Source organism: Oratosquilla oratoria, chromosome 27 (assembly GCF_046742065.1).
Source record: "Oratosquilla oratoria isolate Oo_2021 chromosome 27, ASM4674206v1, whole genome shotgun sequence".
Lineage (NCBI taxonomy): Eukaryota > Metazoa > Arthropoda > Malacostraca > Stomatopoda > Squillidae > Oratosquilla > Oratosquilla oratoria.
In genome coordinates, this window is record NC_134803.1 from 53,276,871 (window position 1) to 53,295,636 (window position 18,766).

The following is an 18,766-nucleotide window of genomic DNA, read 5'->3' on the forward strand; positions in this document are numbered from 1 at the left end:
ACACCCACACACACCCGCACGCACGCACGCACGCACGCACACACACATACACACACATACATACACACATATACACATACATACACACACAATTATATATATATATATCGAACATTAAAGACTGTTACACACAAGAAACCCACAGTCGGGGAAAATAAACTTCAAATGAAAGAAGATTCTATATTTCGGCTGCCAACTGTAGCCCTCTTCACTTTCCTGAAGAGGGCTACAGTTGGCAGCCGAAATATAGAATCTTCTTTCATTCGAAGTTTATTTTCTCCGACTGTGGGTTTCTTGTGTGTTCTTAACAAATGTGCTACTACATTTCTGTTTAGGTAATTTAGTGTTACGTTTCCCGAGAAGAGGAGAGAAACAAGAAATGAAACAAATGTTCTTACGTGCCGGTAAATGGAGCTTGCAGTGATACGTTCCTCCCCCTTCCTCTCTCTCTTTCTCTCTCTCTCTCTCTCTCTCTCTCTCTCTCTCTCTCTCTCTCTCTCTCTCTCTCTCTCTCTCTCTCTCTCTCTCACACACACACACACACACACACACACACACACACACACACACACACACACACACACACACACACACACACACACACACACACACACGGTTTTTTTTTTTTTTTTGCTGCACCAAGCCATGTAGGCACCAAAACATATCTATTCAGTCCATACATCAGTATAAAAAAAAAAAAAAAAAAAAAAAAAAAAAATTGGCTCAAGATGTGCTTCAGCCTATGGCTGGAGATGGGTCCTCCCCTTAACTGACTAAAATCGCCCGGCGGGACCAAGGGTCCTTGGGGACTTTCATCCAGCCGAAGTTAAACGAATTGATGGCTTTTTCAAAAGCCGACGACTCTCCTCACGCTGCGAAAGGAGGCACCCGCCTGACACGACCAAAGCCAAACGAGACCTTGACAACGATGATACGAGGACGAATCGAGACTCGAGGGCACAGTTCGAGAGACCCAACTCGAGTTCGAGGTCGGACATGCGAGTACGATTACATGGACGCATGCACAAGCACGGGCCAGCTTGCGCCGCCGCCCCTCTCCTAAATGCCTGTCCTGCAAACCTATACTGTGTACACGTGTGTACATCTGTGTGCACATTTATGTGTACATGTGTGTGTACGTGTACGTGTATACATGTATGTTTGTGTACGTGTGGGGGGTTGTGTACGTGTGTACATTGTGCGTGTGTGTACATGTGTGTACATGTGTGTATGCATGTGTACATGTGTGTTTACATGTCATGTGTGTACATGTGCGTGTGTGTGTGTGTACATGTGTAGGTGTGTACATTGTGTGTGTACATGTGTAGGTGTACATGTGTGTACGTGTGTGTGTACATGTGTAGGTGTGTGTACGTGTGTGTGTACATGTGTATGTGTGTGTACGTGCTAGCGTGCATGGCCATCTGTGCGAGCTTGCATGTGATTCCACAAGTGTCCCCGACCAACTCGTCACTTGGACCGAAATTCCTCCCAATCGCTGTATAACCTCAACTTCAACAAACACAAAATCCGAAATACAGACAGAAAAATAAGAATATTTACGAAAAAAGAGTCCATGGCAAGCGAAAGGTGAAAGAAAGAGAGAGAGAGAGAGAGAGAGAGAGAGAGAGAGAGAGAGAGAGAGAAAGAGAGAGAGAGAGAGAGGAGGGACGAGGAGATAATAGGGAGGGAGAAGAGGAGAAAGGAAAGGGGGAATAGTTATGGACCAAAAGGTCTCCTGTCGGTATGGTTTTACTTAGTAATTCTTTATAGATAAAAAGAATAAGGACAGAGGAACGGAGAGGAGAGGGAAAGGGGGACGGAATGCAGGATGTGCGTGAGGAAGAGAGAGAGAAAAAGAGAAGGGAGATAGAGAGACAGGGAAGGAGAAAGAGAGACTGGGGGGAGGACAGAAAGAGGAAAGGGAAGAGAGAGGGATAAAGCAAGGAGGAAAAGAAAAAAGAGGAAACAGAGGTAAAAATAGAAGAGGAAGAGGGATAAAGAAAACGGGGTGAACGAAAGAGAAAAGAGAGGGAGAGAGCGGAGAGGAAGAGAGGAGGTGGGTAGGCAAGAGGAAGACACAAGCATCTGCAAAGGTCCACTTGTTGTACTCCACTTGTTGTACTCGAAGTGGAACGAGCGTAGACACTATGACTGGCTTTGTTTTAAAAAAATGTACAAGTGTGTGTGTGTGTGTGTGTGTGTGTGTGTATACGTGTACGTGTGTGTATACGTGTACGTGTGTGTGTACGTGCGTGTGTGTACAATAACAGCTGTCAATTCTCGAAACCGTATTTTTTCACTAAACAACTAACGTACTTGCGGTTGACTATTTGATATATTTTCAATAGAAAAATATACAGTCAATACTGTATAAAAAAAAGTCAAATGCTCAAAATAAAACATTATATTTATCAATCAGTGAACACGTTTGCGCAATCATGATTGAAGGCACAAGCAAGTGCGCGCGTTCGTCCGAAAACCGCCTTGTTCTGCTCAGATTCCAAACCAAATGATGGTCAAGACTACCCCAATCAACATCTTAACGACCTAATTATCACAAAATTGGTAAAGTCAAGGTTGGCAAAATCATAAGAGTAACGTCCCGAAGTTATATCTTTTCCTTTTTTTCAATTTTTGTTGATAATAATAATAATAAAAAAACTTCGTTCATTATAGTCTCCACTGGTTATGTTCACCTGGATGAAAATTTCCTTGAAAATGACAGGAATTGGCAACTCGTAACTTCCCTTGGTTAAGTTTTCAAAAGAGGTTTAACGCGAGGTTAACTATTTAAACTTAGCCTTCAAACTGACCAGGCTTAGCAACACGTAACTCCCCTTGGTTAAGTTAACGACATTGTTAGGTTTAATGTGAGGCTAACTATTTCATTCAGCTTTACAAGAACCCTTCATGCGACGAAGGTAGTTTTACACTTCTTCACTTCTCTCTTTCTGAACGAGTCTTCACACACACACACACACACACACACACACACACACACACACACACACACACACACACACACACACACACACACACACACACACACTATATTAGGAGAGTCAGGAAAAAATCTCCAAATTGTACATTTCAGTCTGAGGCTGGCATACTGTGTGTGCTTGTGTGTGTGTGTGTGTGTGTGCTTGTGTGTGTGTGTGTGTGTGTCCATCTCCCATCAGCTGGTGTCCACCGTCAGCTAATAAAAGATGTCAAGTGTTTTGGTGGAAATGCGCGATAAACTGAAGGCCTTAGAAGGTGAGCCCGGCGCGCGCGCGCACACACACACAAGCCCGCTTGTGTACGTGTACATTCACATGCAAGCTGTGCTAGGAATCTACGCCTTATATGTCCCGTACATGCCATGTATGCACGAGTGTTGATGATTTAATTTAAGTTTTACTAAATATCTAGTGTTTGCAGAGAATTCGTATTAAGGGTTAAAATGTATACAAATTAATTGCGAATGCTATGGAACGAAGACACACGCACACACAAAGACACACGCACACACAAAAACACACGCACGCAGGCACACACGCACACACTAAGGCACGCACACACACACACACACTAAGGCACGCACACACACACACACACACACACACACACACACACACACACACTAAGGCACACACTAAGGCACACAGACACACACTAAGGCACAGACGCACACACACACTTCAGCATACGAGTATATTCAAACATCCAACAAAGGCTTAACTTTCAGGATAGGATATGCACGCTGTATGAGGGACGTTTTCTGAAACAATGCAAGGAAGCCAAGTACTAATGACACTTGTGTATGTTATGGAGCGGTAGAGGAGGAGGGAGGAGACCATAAGGCCTGGAGGTGCAAGTGGTGGTGAAGGTGAAGACGAAGTTCAGGGTTTGTCATGGTGGAGACGCTACGGTTGAGACGTGGTGATGGAGAAGCGAGGCAAGTGGAGGTAGCGGGCGAGGTTGGTGGTGCAGATGGTGGATATGGAAGAGGAGGAGGAGGAGGAAGAGGAGGAGGAGGAGGAATAGAAGGAGGAAGATGAAGAAGAGGAGAATGATGAGGAGGAAGAGGACAATGAGGAAGAGGAAGAGGAGAATGATGATGACGAGGAAGAGGAGAGTGATGAGGAGGAATGGGAGAATAAGGAGGAAGAGGAGAAGGAAGAGAAGGAAGAGGAAGAGGACAATGATGAGGAGGAAAAGGAAGAGGACAATGGTGAGGAGGAAGAGGAAGAGGACAATGGTGAGGAGGAAGAGGAAGAGGAGAATGAAGAGGAGAAAGGGGAGAATGATGAGGAGGAGGAAGAGAAGAATAATGACGAGGAAAAGGAGGAAGAGAAGAATAATGATGAGGAAAAGGAGAAAGAGAAGAAGAGGAGGAATAGGAGGATGTTGATGTTGAAGTGGTAGCGATACTGATAGAGAGTGACGATGACAAATGAAGTTTGAAGAGGCTTGGGCGGAACAGGAATGCATATCCGGCAGGATATGTGTCTGTCTGTGCATGTCTGTCGGTGTCTGTGTCTGTCTGTCTGTCTTGGTCTAAGTTGAAGTACACATAGTGGGCTCATTTGCGTTTGTGGTTAAAGAGGCGTTGCTGCCTACAAGACGACGCTTCAGTAAACACACACACACACACACACACACACACACACACACACACACACACACACACACACACACACACAGTAAGGTCACAGTATTACCCATAGATCGGTCCTACGAGCTCTGAGCTCTCACCCGGGAGGTTAACAACTGTAGATCACGAGTCCAACACGTGATCCAAGACCATGGTGGTGAATCACATGCACGTGTACACACACACACACCTGCAGCACCAAGGAAAGACAACCCTTTGGTTTTATAGTCGAGGTCTATCGCGGCTGGGACCTTGTAAGAGCACAGCACTACGCAATATGTACCAAATCTCTTTGTCCTTCCCCCGGGGGGCAATCATCAACTCTGCCCCGTCACGCAACACCGTACCTGGCTTCCAAATTGCATCCGCCCAGCATCACCGTGACGACGATAAAAATAGGCGACACGTCACACCACGAAGGGACGTGGTACGTGAGGTTACACGTGGCGTGACGCAAAATGTTATTAATGCTAAAATAAGGATGAATACTTTCGTGCATGTAGTGAGCGTACTCACGGAAGCGAACGTTTCTGAACGGAGGACAATACTCAAATAAACGTGAATTCCTATGGCGATAATTCACAAAAAAAGCGAAAGAGCGTGCGTTTCGAAGCATTCAACACATGAAACAATTTAAATATCTAAAAGGTTTTTTCCCCCTTTATGAGGGAGGTAGACGGTCAAGTTATGTATCCACTCCCCCGCCCATCTATCATCCATTTGTTTCTCTTATATCTTAGATTCTTGTGGATAAAGGGCCATCCCTGCACCCCGCCCACTGCCTGGACTGGACTCTCGGTAATATCTACAAGTATTTCCTGTGGGCCCAGGGGTGGGCAACCTTTATAAATGTGCGTGCCAATATCGGCGAAATATTTTGTAAATTTCTTTTCGCGTGCCAAGAGAGTAAAAATATAGGCCTACATGCGAGTATGGGCCGCCTCCCCTTCACGTCCTATACAAGCCCCTATCCGACGTCCAGTTGGAGATTTATTGGTTATCGTTTTTAAGGTGAGCCCTGGGTTTCGCGCACCGGGAAAAAGTCGTCAGTGTGCTAGATTTTGTACCTGTGCCAAGGGTTCCCCACCCCTGTACTTGACTGACCACCGAGATCCACGGACCCAACTAACCCCAGATTTTTTTTTTTTTTTTTTTACTTATTTATTTATTTTGACTGGCCGAGGACTTCTGTTGGCTCGTGAGCGGCCATTAAAGACAGTTTACAGTCTCGAGTTCAAAACTAGACTAAGAACGCATGAAGCCGGGATCTCGGCCCCGTTCCTGCCGACCCCTGGATGGATGGATGCAGATTCTTGTTGCACAACGAGGAAGCTGGCACACCTTATTCCTCCCCCAACTGATGGCTTTGACTCGAGAGCTCGAAGAAGTCAATCCGTCACTTCCTCTTCCTCTCTCTCTCTTTCTCTCTCTCTCTCTCTCTCTCTCTCTCTCTCTCTCTCTCTCTCTCTCTCTCTCTCTCACACACACACACACACACACACACACACACACACACACACATGCACACGCACACACACACATGCACACGCACACAGACACACATTTGTGGAGTTAATCAACAACAAGAAATAACAATGTTGTACAACACGGCTATTCCTTAGTTTACTGTTTTTTTTAGGCTTGCAACAACTGTTATATTCTATAATTTTATCATTCTGTAGGCTGTATATTTTCAGCAGTAATGCTGCTATACCCAATAAACAGTTTATCATTATTATTATACACACACACACACACACACACACACACACACACGATGAGAGAGGGAGAGAGAGAGAGAGATATCACCCAACCAACGTCCTCCACACGGCCAAATCTTAGGTCAGAAGTTGTGTAGAAGTTTCCGCGACCCGAGCGTGAGTTCCGCGGAATAAAAACCACAACAAAGGTCATATCAGGTCACGAACGAAAGCCGAAGCTCTTGCTTGTTGTTGCTATGGAGTGCATCTTAACTAGTGCTTCTATCCTTATACACGATCTCGTGCCGCTGTCGGGGTTTGGCGGGGAGAAAGAGAAATCCGCTTGTATGGTATAATATACCAAATGTTGATGTGTGTAAGACATACCACACACTTCCACTCAACCACCCGACCACTAATACAACACATCTTTGACATCCACAATACGAGAGCCAAACACGAATGTGAATTAATCAAAGCAACTGGGAGGGAGAGAGAGAAGGTGGGAGGGAGGGAGGGAAGGAGAGAGGGAGTGAGGGAGTGAGTGTGGATGAGAGAGGAGGGAGAGAAGGAGGGAGGAAGGAAGGGAGTGTGGAAAATTGTCTGGGAAGAAGAGGAAGAGAAGGAGGGAGGGGAGGAAGAAGAGAAGGAGGAGGGGAGGAAGAAGAGAAGGAGGGAGGGGAGGAAGAAGAGAAGGAGGGAGGGGAGGAAGAAGAGAAGGAGGGAGGGGAGGAAGAAGAGAAGGAGGGAGGGGAGGAGTGAGGGAGTGAGGGAGTGTGAAAAACATTCTAAGAAGAGGTGGATGAGAGAGCGCGAAGGAGAGGGAAAGAGAAAGTGGGGTGAACAACGGAGAGACAGCCGGAAGATCATGTGGTTGGCCTTGGTATGGTAAGAGAGACTCGAACCGCCACGCCTACATTTTATGGGTTGACCACAAGAAAAACTTCCCTGCAGGCTTGTCAGAGCAGCGCATCGGGTTTTTAGTTTCGTTTCTTTGCTAATTTCTTTGGTTTCACCTTCGGTTCGCGGACTTACGCTCTATTAACTCACTCACTCTCTCTCTCTCTCTCTCTCTCTCTCTCTCTCTCTCTCTCTCTCTCTCTCTCTCTCTCTCTCTCTCTCTCTCTCTCATACACACGTACACACACACACACACACACACACACACACACACACACACACACACACACACACACACACACACACACACACACACACACACACATGCTCGCTCAATCATTCACACACAGAAACAGAAACATACACACACACACACACACACACATGCTCGCTCAATCATTCACACACAGAAACAGAAACATACACACACACAACCCTTGCAAGACCAGTTCCCAAACTTTATCACATTTCTTTTCTTTAACCGTGCATACAACCTTCCAAACCACATTCTTTAACTAAAGTCAGTCCACTTAATTTTGGCAAAATTGATCAAATACCAAAAGCCATGACAGCGTTTGTGGCATCAATTTTTATTGCAACATCAGAAAAAAAATGTTTCGCAAAGTTAAGATGAATGGATTTCAATCTCTACTGTAAGGTACAACAGCTGTCAATCACCATTTTAGGACATTCATTAGTGTTCAGTTATACAATATGGTTAAACATCACAAACTCCCCCCTATCGGAGGGCTAGGACGGTGCCCCTCACAAAGGACTCTGTAGCGCTCGCCGGTGGCAGGATCCGAACCACCATCACCTCGATTTTTGCCGCAAGTAACGACGCCTTAACCCACTGAGCCAGTTAGTTATACAACATACAAACAAAAAACAATACCCCGTCTACGTGTGACAGGTACTTATGCAAAGATTAGATACGTCTGTCAGTTTTGTTGGACTTTCATCCTCTTCATTGGCTGATATGATGTTCTAGATCAGTGATTCTCAAACTTTTACGTGAGCGATCCTATTTGGAACATTTCAATCATTCATAAGAACATAAGAATGAAGGAGACTGCAAGAGACCATAAGGCCTACACTATGTAGCTCCGTGACCATCACCACCTGTCATCCCCATTCATAAAGTTGTCTAATCGTTTCTTAAAACAACTGATAGTTTCAGCGCTTACTACGTGGTTACTAAGTTTATTCCATTCGTCGACCACCCTATTAGTAAACCAATTCTTGCCTATTTCCCAGAATTAAGTAAAGAGAAACGAAATGGAAAAAAAATTGAAAAAATAATGTGTACAGTTTTTTAACTAAATCAACAGAATCCATGGCACTGAATTTCCTTCAGAAAAATAAATCTAAAAAAAAAAAAAAAAATGAGTCAAGTATCTGAAACACTCTGAAGATGTGAGAAATTTCCCTGTCCCCTGCGACCCATCAAAATTGATCTCGCGACCCAACTTTGGGTCGCGACCCATAGTTTGAAAACCACTGGCTTATGCTTGAACATGGTCCCCGCCAACTTCAAATAAACATGCTACAAGTGAATGATACACACTATGTACTACCAACATGCATGACTTTGCATACAACCCAACACAGACCTCAGCTTTCTACACGTAGGTGCATAAGAGTGGAGGAGACTGCAAGAGACCATAAGGCCTACACTAGACAGTTCCATGTCTCTCACCATCTTTCATCCCTATTTATAAATAGTTTCAGCGCTTATTACATGATTACTAAGTCTATTCCATTCGTCAATCACTTTGTTGGTGAACGAGTTCTTGCCTATTTCCCTCTTAAGCCTAAATTTATCCAATTCAAACCCATTACTACGAGTTCTGCCCTGCTGTCTTAATATGATGACCTTGCCTGCAACGAAAAGAACGTGGCGTCACGACAGCCAAGAGAATTTCTTGCATGACCAATGTGCACGTCACATTGCACACATGACATGTGCATGACACAAAAATCACGTCACATGTACACGTGCCATTGGACATTACATTTACGGGTTGTTTGGAGTGGGAAGGATGTCTGCATGGAAGCTTGCCTGATTGGAGAGACCGTGAAGGGGACTGGCGACGGCGTGTGAGTGAAGTAACGTGCCTCCTGGCGTACGCCCGCAATGGATGATGACGTGACCACGTAACGCGTCACGTGACGCGAATGTAGCGTGCACAACCGCGGAATATCTCCCCGTCGCCGGAGCGTGACGCGGGAATCTCGCGGTTTTCCGAGAATAGCACTCAAGGTTACGGCGGGAACTCGAGGGGGCAAAGCGTGGAAGTGATAAACAAGATTTTTGACTGAGCCGGACAATCGTGAAGGACTTTGCACGGTGGACAACTGCGCAAGACTCTTAACAAGTCTACTTTTACTTCGAAATAATCTCTCTCTCTCTCTCTCTGTCTCTCTCTCTCTCTCTCTCTCTCTCTCTCTGTGTGTGTGTGTGTGTGTGTGTGTGTGTGTGTGTGTGTGTGTGTGTGTGTGTGTGTGTGTGTGTGTGTTTAACAGTCACTGCTGGAAATCTGAAAGCAGCACGGGACTCGAACCCACAACTCAACGAATACGAGACCAACACGCTTCCGATGGCGCCACCATCGCAGATTACAAAGGATTACAAAGGCGAAGCATGCCGACAGGAGACCTTTTGGTCCTTAACTAGGCCGGATGCGAAGAAAAGGGAGCCTTTTCTATTTATTTTAAGTATATGTAAAATAGGAAATAATATGTCACCTGGCAACTGAAACTGAAGAGTTCCCGACTGGAAGCGAGTCCTCACCTTTCCAGACTGGCCTGAAGAACATAAGAATGAAAGAGACTGCAAGAGACCATAAGGCCTACACTAGGCAGATCCGTATCCACCACCACCTGTCATCCCCATCCACAAAGTTGTCTAATCGTTTCTTAAAACAACTGATAGTTTCAGCGCTTACTACATGGTTACTAAGCCTATTCCATTCGTCGACCACCCTATTAGTATACCAATTCTTGCCTATTTCCTTAAATCTAAATTTGTCCAGTTTATAACCATCACTGCGAGTCCTGCCCTGTTGTTTTAATATGATGACATTGACATCTTCGAGTTGCAGTACGATCAGATCCACCGAAGACCTTTGCGATCGTAAACGGCAGATCGATGTATACGCGTCATTCATAACCAAATATAACTCCTCTAAAGTCCCGGCGAGCCCAGGTCGAGGTGAGCGCCTCCTGGTGGGTTACGCAAGTACAGGTCCCGATAATAGTCCACCGTCTGACGATATAAAGATCAGGGCGCTTCTATATCTTATCGCAATGCCTGATTCCTCCTTTCAATAAGAGCCCTCTTGGTCCTACGTCTCCCACAAGGGCTTCCCTTCCTGGTTTACCTAAACGGCTCTTTCCTTCGTCCCTTTCCCTTCCTTCCCTTCAACCCTTTTCCTTCCTTCCTTTCCTTCGCCCCTTTTCCTTCCTTCCTTTCCTTTCGCCCCTTTTCCTTCCTTCCTTTCCTTCGCCCCTTTTCCTTCCTTTCCTTCGCCCCTTTTCCTTCCTTCCTTCCCTTCGCCCCTTTTCCTTCCTTCCTTTCCTTCGCCCCTTTTCCTTCCTTCCTTTCCTTCGCCCCTTTTCCTTCCTTCCTTTCCTTCGCCCCTTTTCCTTCCTTCCTTTCCTTCGCCCCTTTTCCTTCCTTCCTTCCCTTCATCCCTTTCCCTTTCTTCCTTCCTTCCCTTCGTCCCTTTTCCTTCCTTCCTTCCCTTCATCCCTTTCCCTTTCCTCCTTCCTTCCTTCCATCCCTTCACCACTTTTCCTTCCTGGTTCAGCTAAGCAGCTCTTTCCTTCGTCCCTTTCCCTTCCTACCCTTCACCCCTTCCCCTTCCTTCCTTCCTTCCCTTCACCCCTTTTCTTTCCTGGTTCAGCTAAGTTGCTCTCCCCTTTGCTCCTTTTCCTTCCCTTCCCTTTCTTTAACCCCTTCCCATCACGAGGCTTTTCTTCTTTTCACTGTACATGACGCCAGGCAGTTTTATTCAACTGCGATTGGCCCCTTCAGTAATATTGAGGTTAATAGCGCAAATGACCACGTGATTTATAACGCTCAGTTGGTAGAGCGACAGCTCCGTGATTTCACGAGCCTCGGTTCGAAACCGGAGACGACAGTCGGAATTATTTGATCGACGTCACCGTCACTGGCGATTCTATTCATGTAAACCATGAAGCTCAGGGAGCCAAACTGTTCAGTCACCACCAATCAGGCCCTTTTTTCACCTCCCCTCTCCCTTCCTTCCTTCCTCTCCACATTTTCCTTTCCTTGACCATTATCCCTGTCAATTCCCTCAATCTTCCCATTCCATCTTGATCAACTCTCCCTTCACACTCTTCCTTTCAACTCTTTCGTCCGCATGACAAGCCGTTCAAACAAACGCCCTTGTTGTCGCTGCAAAGATAAAAGAATAAGAACAGGAGACCCGGAGAGCCTCTTCTGATTGGTCCCAACCTGACCAATGAGAGCCCGCGTACTCGACGCTTATCACCACCCCAAAGCCTCCCCCCTACTTAGTGATATCTTCCTCCTCCTGCCAGGAATGTCCGGCTTAGATAAGATAAGACGAGGACATAAAATCATATTTGTCATCTGCCACAGAAGCTTTCGTCCTTTACATCCTCACTTCTTCCCTTTGCAGCAAAAGAAAACTACGCGACAGAAGACGTCCTGAAAGAAGGAGAACCTTTCCCTCTTCCGAATCGACTGCCAAGCCGCCATCATGTGTGACTGCGTCTCAAAACTCTTCCTCTTCCTCCTCAACTTCGTGATATTCGTAAGTACTCAACAATCTCGAAAACGTTTGACGTGTAATACACTCGGTGCTCTGAACGTGTACGTGAGTCTTGAGTATTGTTTGCATACAGAGATGAAAGCATGGGAACTGACATTAGCATATGCTGTCTGTGGTTGCGAACGTGCATGAGCGCAAGTTCGCTTCCCGGACGTGTATATATTCCCATTGCAAGCGAAGGTACATAAGAATAAAGGAGACTGCAAGAGACCATAAGGCCTACACTAGGTAGTTTTAGTATTTTTCTCAAAAATGAATATACATCCTCAAGGCTCTCATCGACATAACCCCGCGTTTTCTAAACCTACAAATCTACCAAAAAATAAACACCGAGCGAGTCTCGTCAGATTCCCATAAATTGTTGTGAGTTCGTTTGGGTAGAAACGACTTCGGTTACAATCTTTCGTTTTTTTAATCTTCAAATGTCAAATTGGCTTTGCGTCACGTATTGAGAAACCGAATGGCGAAATGAACGGAGCTAAACCTTTACAAAGGTTAGACAGATTGTAGAAATGTTCTTAGGGAAGTCTAGAATGTTGCAAACAAAGTCTTCTTCCAGCTATTCGAATTCACAGCATTTGGCGTGAATCGGCCCTGACTCGCTCGGTGGAAACGCAGCCTTATAAGTAGGGCTCTTCGCTTGTTACATCTTTATCATATATAAACATACAAAGACACCCATCTCCGCCCTATCCTAATACACTCTCTCTCCACAGGCTCTCGGGGTTGCTGTGGTCGCCCTCGCAGGCGTCATCCTCGCCAAGGGTAACGAGTTCCAGCAGCTCTTTGTAGAGGGCGAGGTGTCAGTGCCCGTGGTCATCCTTATCGCAGGGATATGTGTCCTCCTCATCGGATTCTTCGGCTGCTGCGGCGCCCTGAAGGAGAGTCCTTGCCTCCTCCAGACGGTAAGTGTCTGAAGAAGAAAGTTCTACAACCTGTCAAGGGTTAACCCCTTTTATAAGATGGCGCCTATGTAGGCGTCATGAAGCGTATTGATTATATTTATTTTTTAGTTGTAGCTAAATGACCCCCGAATTCTGTGAACTAGTTTGATCACGTTGTCTGTGTTTATTATTATTCAGAGTGAAGGAGAACGAGTAATACAGCAGTGACTTTATATTCTATAACGCGAGTAGTGTGATGCATCGTACATTAGGCATCCGATGCTACGCGCTAGAATTTTACAAGTACTGAAGAGATTAGATATAGACCAAGTCAACCAGGTCCCAAAAATTTTCAGCACGATGGCACATTTTAGAATCTGCTCATGAGGTGCAGCCCTGAGGGGCTGGCACTCTATCTTCGGGCTGGACCCAAGATCTCTCTTTATCAAATTCAACTGTATCTCTTACGCTTTTTCACACATGGAAAGCTGGTAACCGGCGACTGCTCGTCACCCTACCACTTTATGAGCCGGTGACACAGAAACAACCCCCATTCACACAACACAGATATCAATTCCAAGATTCTATAGAGATCTATGGGAGGTTGCAATGACCGTTACCGGCCACTGTTGGGCAACGGGATTTCAACTTTGTGAAACTAAGGCTACAATTGATTGACTGCTCTGGGCAACACTTGAGTAATGTATTCATTCAAAGAATGAAGCCATTGCATTCTTATGCTTTATTAGCCTTAAAATAAATCTTGATGGTGCTAGGGCGTCCCACTACCACCCAACATACACTGATACAACTCTCCTCCTCCAACAGTATGCGGTCATCGTCGTTGTCCTTCTGTTGATGGAGATTGTTGGCGCCATCATGCTCTTGGTCAACTTTGGAGCCGTCAAAGATGGCGTCAAGAAGGAGATGACAAAGGCTGTCGATAACTACAGTGGCACAGGCAACGACACTGACAAGGCCATCGACGGATTCCAGAAAGAAGTAAGTACCCTCGGACAAATATCCGTTCCCGTTAATTTCGAGTCACACGTATGAAATTTATTGTAACTAATTCACATACTGTGTGTGTATGTGTATATATGTGTATGTATATATGTATATATATATATATATATGTATATGTATGTGCCTAATACGGGATTAGATGAAATTGAGATTAGATCTTCCAATGTTACGTGAAGCGTGGTCGGGGACTAGTACAGTCCTTTTGAACCATCACCATGTAGCATGGTTGCTAACGTCTTGGCCTCGTGATTATCGACGCACGGGTCAGGGTTCGTATCCCATGGCGGAACTTCTAAAAATCATATATATATATATATATATATATATATATATATATACATATATATATATATATATATATATATATATATATATATATTTTTTTTTTTTTTCTTCTTTTTTTCTTTTTATTTCTCCGTAATTATTATTGTCTTACAACACTACAAAAGTATTTCCGAAACCGAGTATCTGGGCGCGTTACGGTTTTGAGTCCCGACACTTGAGAAAGCGTATCTTCCTTAAGAGTTCCTAATTCAGTATCATTTAAACACACACAAAAAAAAAAAAAATGTCCTCAGTATACAACAAGAAATTCAATACTGAATCAAAATTTATAAATACTAAAAGTGGAGGATACGCTTAAAATAAACGTGTTTTCGTTTTCATCTCTGATCGCCGGTCCGCTGCATGTACCACAGGACAGAGGTTTGGTTCACCAGTGACGGCGGTGTCAATCAAATAATTCCGACAGTCGCCCCCGGACTCGAACCGAGGCTTGCGAGAACCAAAGCCGACACTCTACCAACTGAGCTACCGACTTAGTCCCTCGGGGAGTGAGATTAATTCCCAGGTTGGAGAATTTTAGAGTCTCGGTAACTCAGTTGGTAGAGCGTTGGCTTTGCTCCTCGCAAGCCTCGGTTCGAGTCCGGGAACGACTGTCTTAATTATTTGCCTATGTACATAATTACAGCGTAGAAGCCTGGATGGCAATATGTATTCATACAATACTTTACATGGTACCCGTCAAATATTCTATATCATATTGACGGCCCGTGAAAAAAACATTCGTGGGCAAACACAAACACAGCCATTGAAAGACAATGACAAAAAAAAAAAAAAAAAAAAAAAAAAATTGATGGAAGACACGCCCAGTCCATGCACGGTGTCACTCGCCCCTTTTTCATCAGATCTGGGATCGACATCTCCCCGTAGCCAACGAAGGGAAATGGGGAAAAAGGGGGAGGAAACTCCTAGGCAACGCACAGCCACACTCTCCCTTCTCCACCAGATCTGGGGTTACAGCCATGGCATACACGAGAGACTACGTTCTCAAGGCACTCTGGCCTCCGCGCTAAAGATGCCAGTGCTGACGACGCAACTGGTTGTTACCTGGTGTATGATGGGAGTAAACGTGCGAAGGGGAATACTAAAGGGGGCTGGTAGTGGGCAGTGAGAATGGTAACGGGGATGTATGAGGACTCTGAGCGCTGCTTTATACAATTCAGCAAAAGCGAATGGATTGTTAATACTTGTTCTTAAAGTCACCTTCTCTGTGGCGTCTCTGTCTCCTGCCCCGTGCTGTAAACACAACGAAATATTTGGAACCACAATCCCTAAACACAACGAGATTTTTGGAACCACAATCCCTAAACACAACGAAATTTTTGGAACCACAATCCCTAAACAGAACGAAATTTTTGGAACCACAATCCCTAAACACAACGAAATATTTGGAACCACAATCCCTAAACACAACGAAATTTTTGGAACCACAATCCCTAAACACAACGAAATTTTTGGAACCACAATCCCTAAACACAACGAAATTTTTGGAACCACATTCCCTAAACACAACGAAATTTTTGGAACCACAATCCCTAAACATAACGAAATTTTTGGAACCACAATCCCTAAACACAACGAAATTTTTGGAACCACAATCCCTAAACACAACGAAATTTTTGGAACCACAATCCCTAAACACAACGAAATTTTTGGAACCACAATCCCTAAACACAACGAAATTTTTGGAACCACAATCCCTAAACACAACGAAATTTTTGGAACCACAATCCCTAAACACAACGAAATTTTTGGAACCACAATCCCTAAACACAACGAAATATTTGGAACCACAATCACTAAACACAACGAAATTTTTGGAACCACAATCCCTAAACACAACGAAATTTTTGGAACCACAATCCCTAAACACAACGAAATTTTTGGAACCACATTCCCTAAACACAACGAAATTTTTGGAACCACAATCCCTAAACACAACGAAATTTTTGGAACCACAATCCCTCCGGGCGACTTCTCGCGACCGCCACTAACGATCAGTTCCCTTCCTTCCCCAGTTCAAGTGCTGCGGTGTCAGCAACTACACCGACTGGACACATACAGTATTCTCACAAAAGGAGGACGTCCCCGACTCCTGCTGCCGCCAAGTGGCCACGGACTGCGGCAAAGGAGTCCTGCTCCTGTCCCCCAAGGAGATCGAGGAAAAGATCCACGAGGACGGATGTTTCGAGAACTTCATCGAAGGGATCGCCTCTATCAACACTGGTCTCGGCATCGCTGCAATTATCCTCGCCATCGTGCAGGTGAGTTCCTCGAGTGGTCCTCGAAATCCTTCTTCGTTCCCGCCCGTTTGTCGGTAACCATGGCAACGTCTTGTGCACACGAGAGAATATCTTCTCATACTGAATTTACACAGTATGGTACAAAAAAAAAAAAAAAAAAAAAGGCGTTTGTTTTCGTGAATTTGATCAATCCCGAGATTCTGTATTGCAATGACCCGACCTCAGGTCAGTGACTCACAATTTCAATAATTTGTTAATTTCACCTAAGACTTCATACTCCTACAGATCACTCTCCTAAATGTACATTCATTAGCTTAGCTTTCCCTAAAAAAGAAATTAGAACCTAACTTCAGAATCCCACCAAACGCGAAAATAATGATGAATCAAAAAATCTAAATACTAAATGCAAGGTGCACGCAGAACAAATACGAGTTTTCGTTTTTGTACTTTGATGTTTTCTTTTCCTCACCAGATCGTCTGTATCTCGTGTGCCTGTACCATGGCCAAGAAGGCGAAGAGGGGAGAACTCGTATAAGAAGACAAATACCCAAGATATTGCAGTGTGGCCACCACCCAGCCTTTATAAAGTTACCAGAAGCGTCCGGATGACCGCATCGCAGACAACTGTCCAGATGCAACACTTCACTCCCATACTATACAACACATAATGGAAGACTGCATTGTACACAAGCATGCACGCCAACAACACTACATGTACTCTTAGTGGGGATTTGTGGGACAAATCCACCCTAGTTATGACGTTCCTCAGAGAGACGGGACAGATTGGCCAGAGAGTCCAGGGGACAACGACAAACTCCCTTGATACACTGAAGAGACATCATACACTACCCATTTATCCAACCCAAGAGTCTTAAACCATTTAAACTATTTCCCCCCTTATAAGGGAGGTAGCCAAAAAACAATGGCATAAAAACCACTCCCACCCATTCCATCCCTATCACACTCCACTCCCCTCCACCCTCGTCCCCCTCTCTTAAACCACGCGAAGAATGAAAACACAGATTCAGTAATACCTTGGAACACTAGATCACTTTTGTATACATTTCAACAGAAAATTATATACAAGGACATACAAATGCACATACATCCACGCCATGGAAATACACATCACACATGATGTAAAATATTATATTTTGGTTTCCGTACTTCATGAAGATGCATATCACATACGATGTAAAATAGTACATTTTGGTTTTAGTAACTGATGAAGATACATATCACAAAGAATGAAACGAAACCTCACACACTATTCTTGCTCAAAAGACATTGTGTGACACAACCAAACTAACCACTCATCCCATATCAATGTTACCATATGACACAGGGTGCTGTGTCATGACACCGAACACGTGTCACCAAGACAGGAACGGCGTCGTGTCAGGTGTCGCAAAATGGCGGTTCACGTATGGCACAAATAGTAAACTGGTTCTGATTTCTTTAACGACGCCCGAACACATCGAAATCATTCGATTTCCTCCGCTCCCTCCGGTTGGGAACAGAAAATGGAAAAAAGAAAATTCGCTGATTGGTAGATCTTTCTATACCAACGAATGATTTTGTCGAAATATTGCATAAAATGGAAGACGAAGGACAAAAGTCCAAGACAAAATCAATCTTCAAATCTTCAACTCAACTTCAACTTTTCTAAGCACATTTGAATATGTACTGTACATAGACACACGTGCATATGAATATATAAACACATGTATCTTGAAGTATGTATAAATTGTGTAAGTGTGTGCGATGACTATTTGTGATGGTATGAATATATTTATTTTGATTATCTTTCTCTTAACCTCGTGATGATGATTTTTAATAAAATACTTAAAAAAGTGCCCATGACTGTCTTCTTGAACCTGCAGGTACTTTATACACTTTAGGAAAGTATAATGTAGTGGCACATCTGTAAAAAGAGAATTATCAACCCACTGTCGGAGAATGATGTATATTTCGACCACTATCTGTGGTCCTCTTAAGCAGAGTGATGAAGACCACAGTTAGTGGTCGAAATATACGGACCTCCTGTCTTTCTTATATCATTCTGCGACAGTGGGTTAACAAGACTCTTTATACACTTTGTTCTGAAAACCAGGCGTAGTAGGCTCCTTGTCTTCTTTATTTGCAGGCTTGTGATTAAGAACACATCTTACACATTCCTGCTCATTAGTAGCTCCTGGCACTCGTCAAT

The 18,766-nt window shown here is 44.4% G+C and overlaps 1 protein-coding gene across 1 annotated transcript in view; it reads left to right on the forward strand.

Annotated features, from left to right (window-relative positions):
- The window catches only part of LOC143040069 (CD63 antigen-like), a 20,033-nt gene extending 1,620 nt beyond the window's left edge, over positions 1–18,413 (forward strand). Inside the window, exons 2-6 of the mRNA XM_076210720.1 lie at positions 11,910–12,044; positions 12,779–12,967; positions 13,775–13,948; positions 16,333–16,578; positions 17,030–18,413. Of these exons, the coding sequence (XP_076066835.1) occupies positions 11,991–12,044; positions 12,779–12,967; positions 13,775–13,948; positions 16,333–16,578; positions 17,030–17,092 (726 nt within the window). The 5' untranslated portion in view covers positions 11,910–11,990 and the 3' untranslated portion in view covers positions 17,093–18,413. The remainder of the gene's footprint in view (positions 1–11,909; positions 12,045–12,778; positions 12,968–13,774; positions 13,949–16,332; positions 16,579–17,029) is intronic.
- Positions 18,414–18,766: the final 353 nt, after the last annotated feature.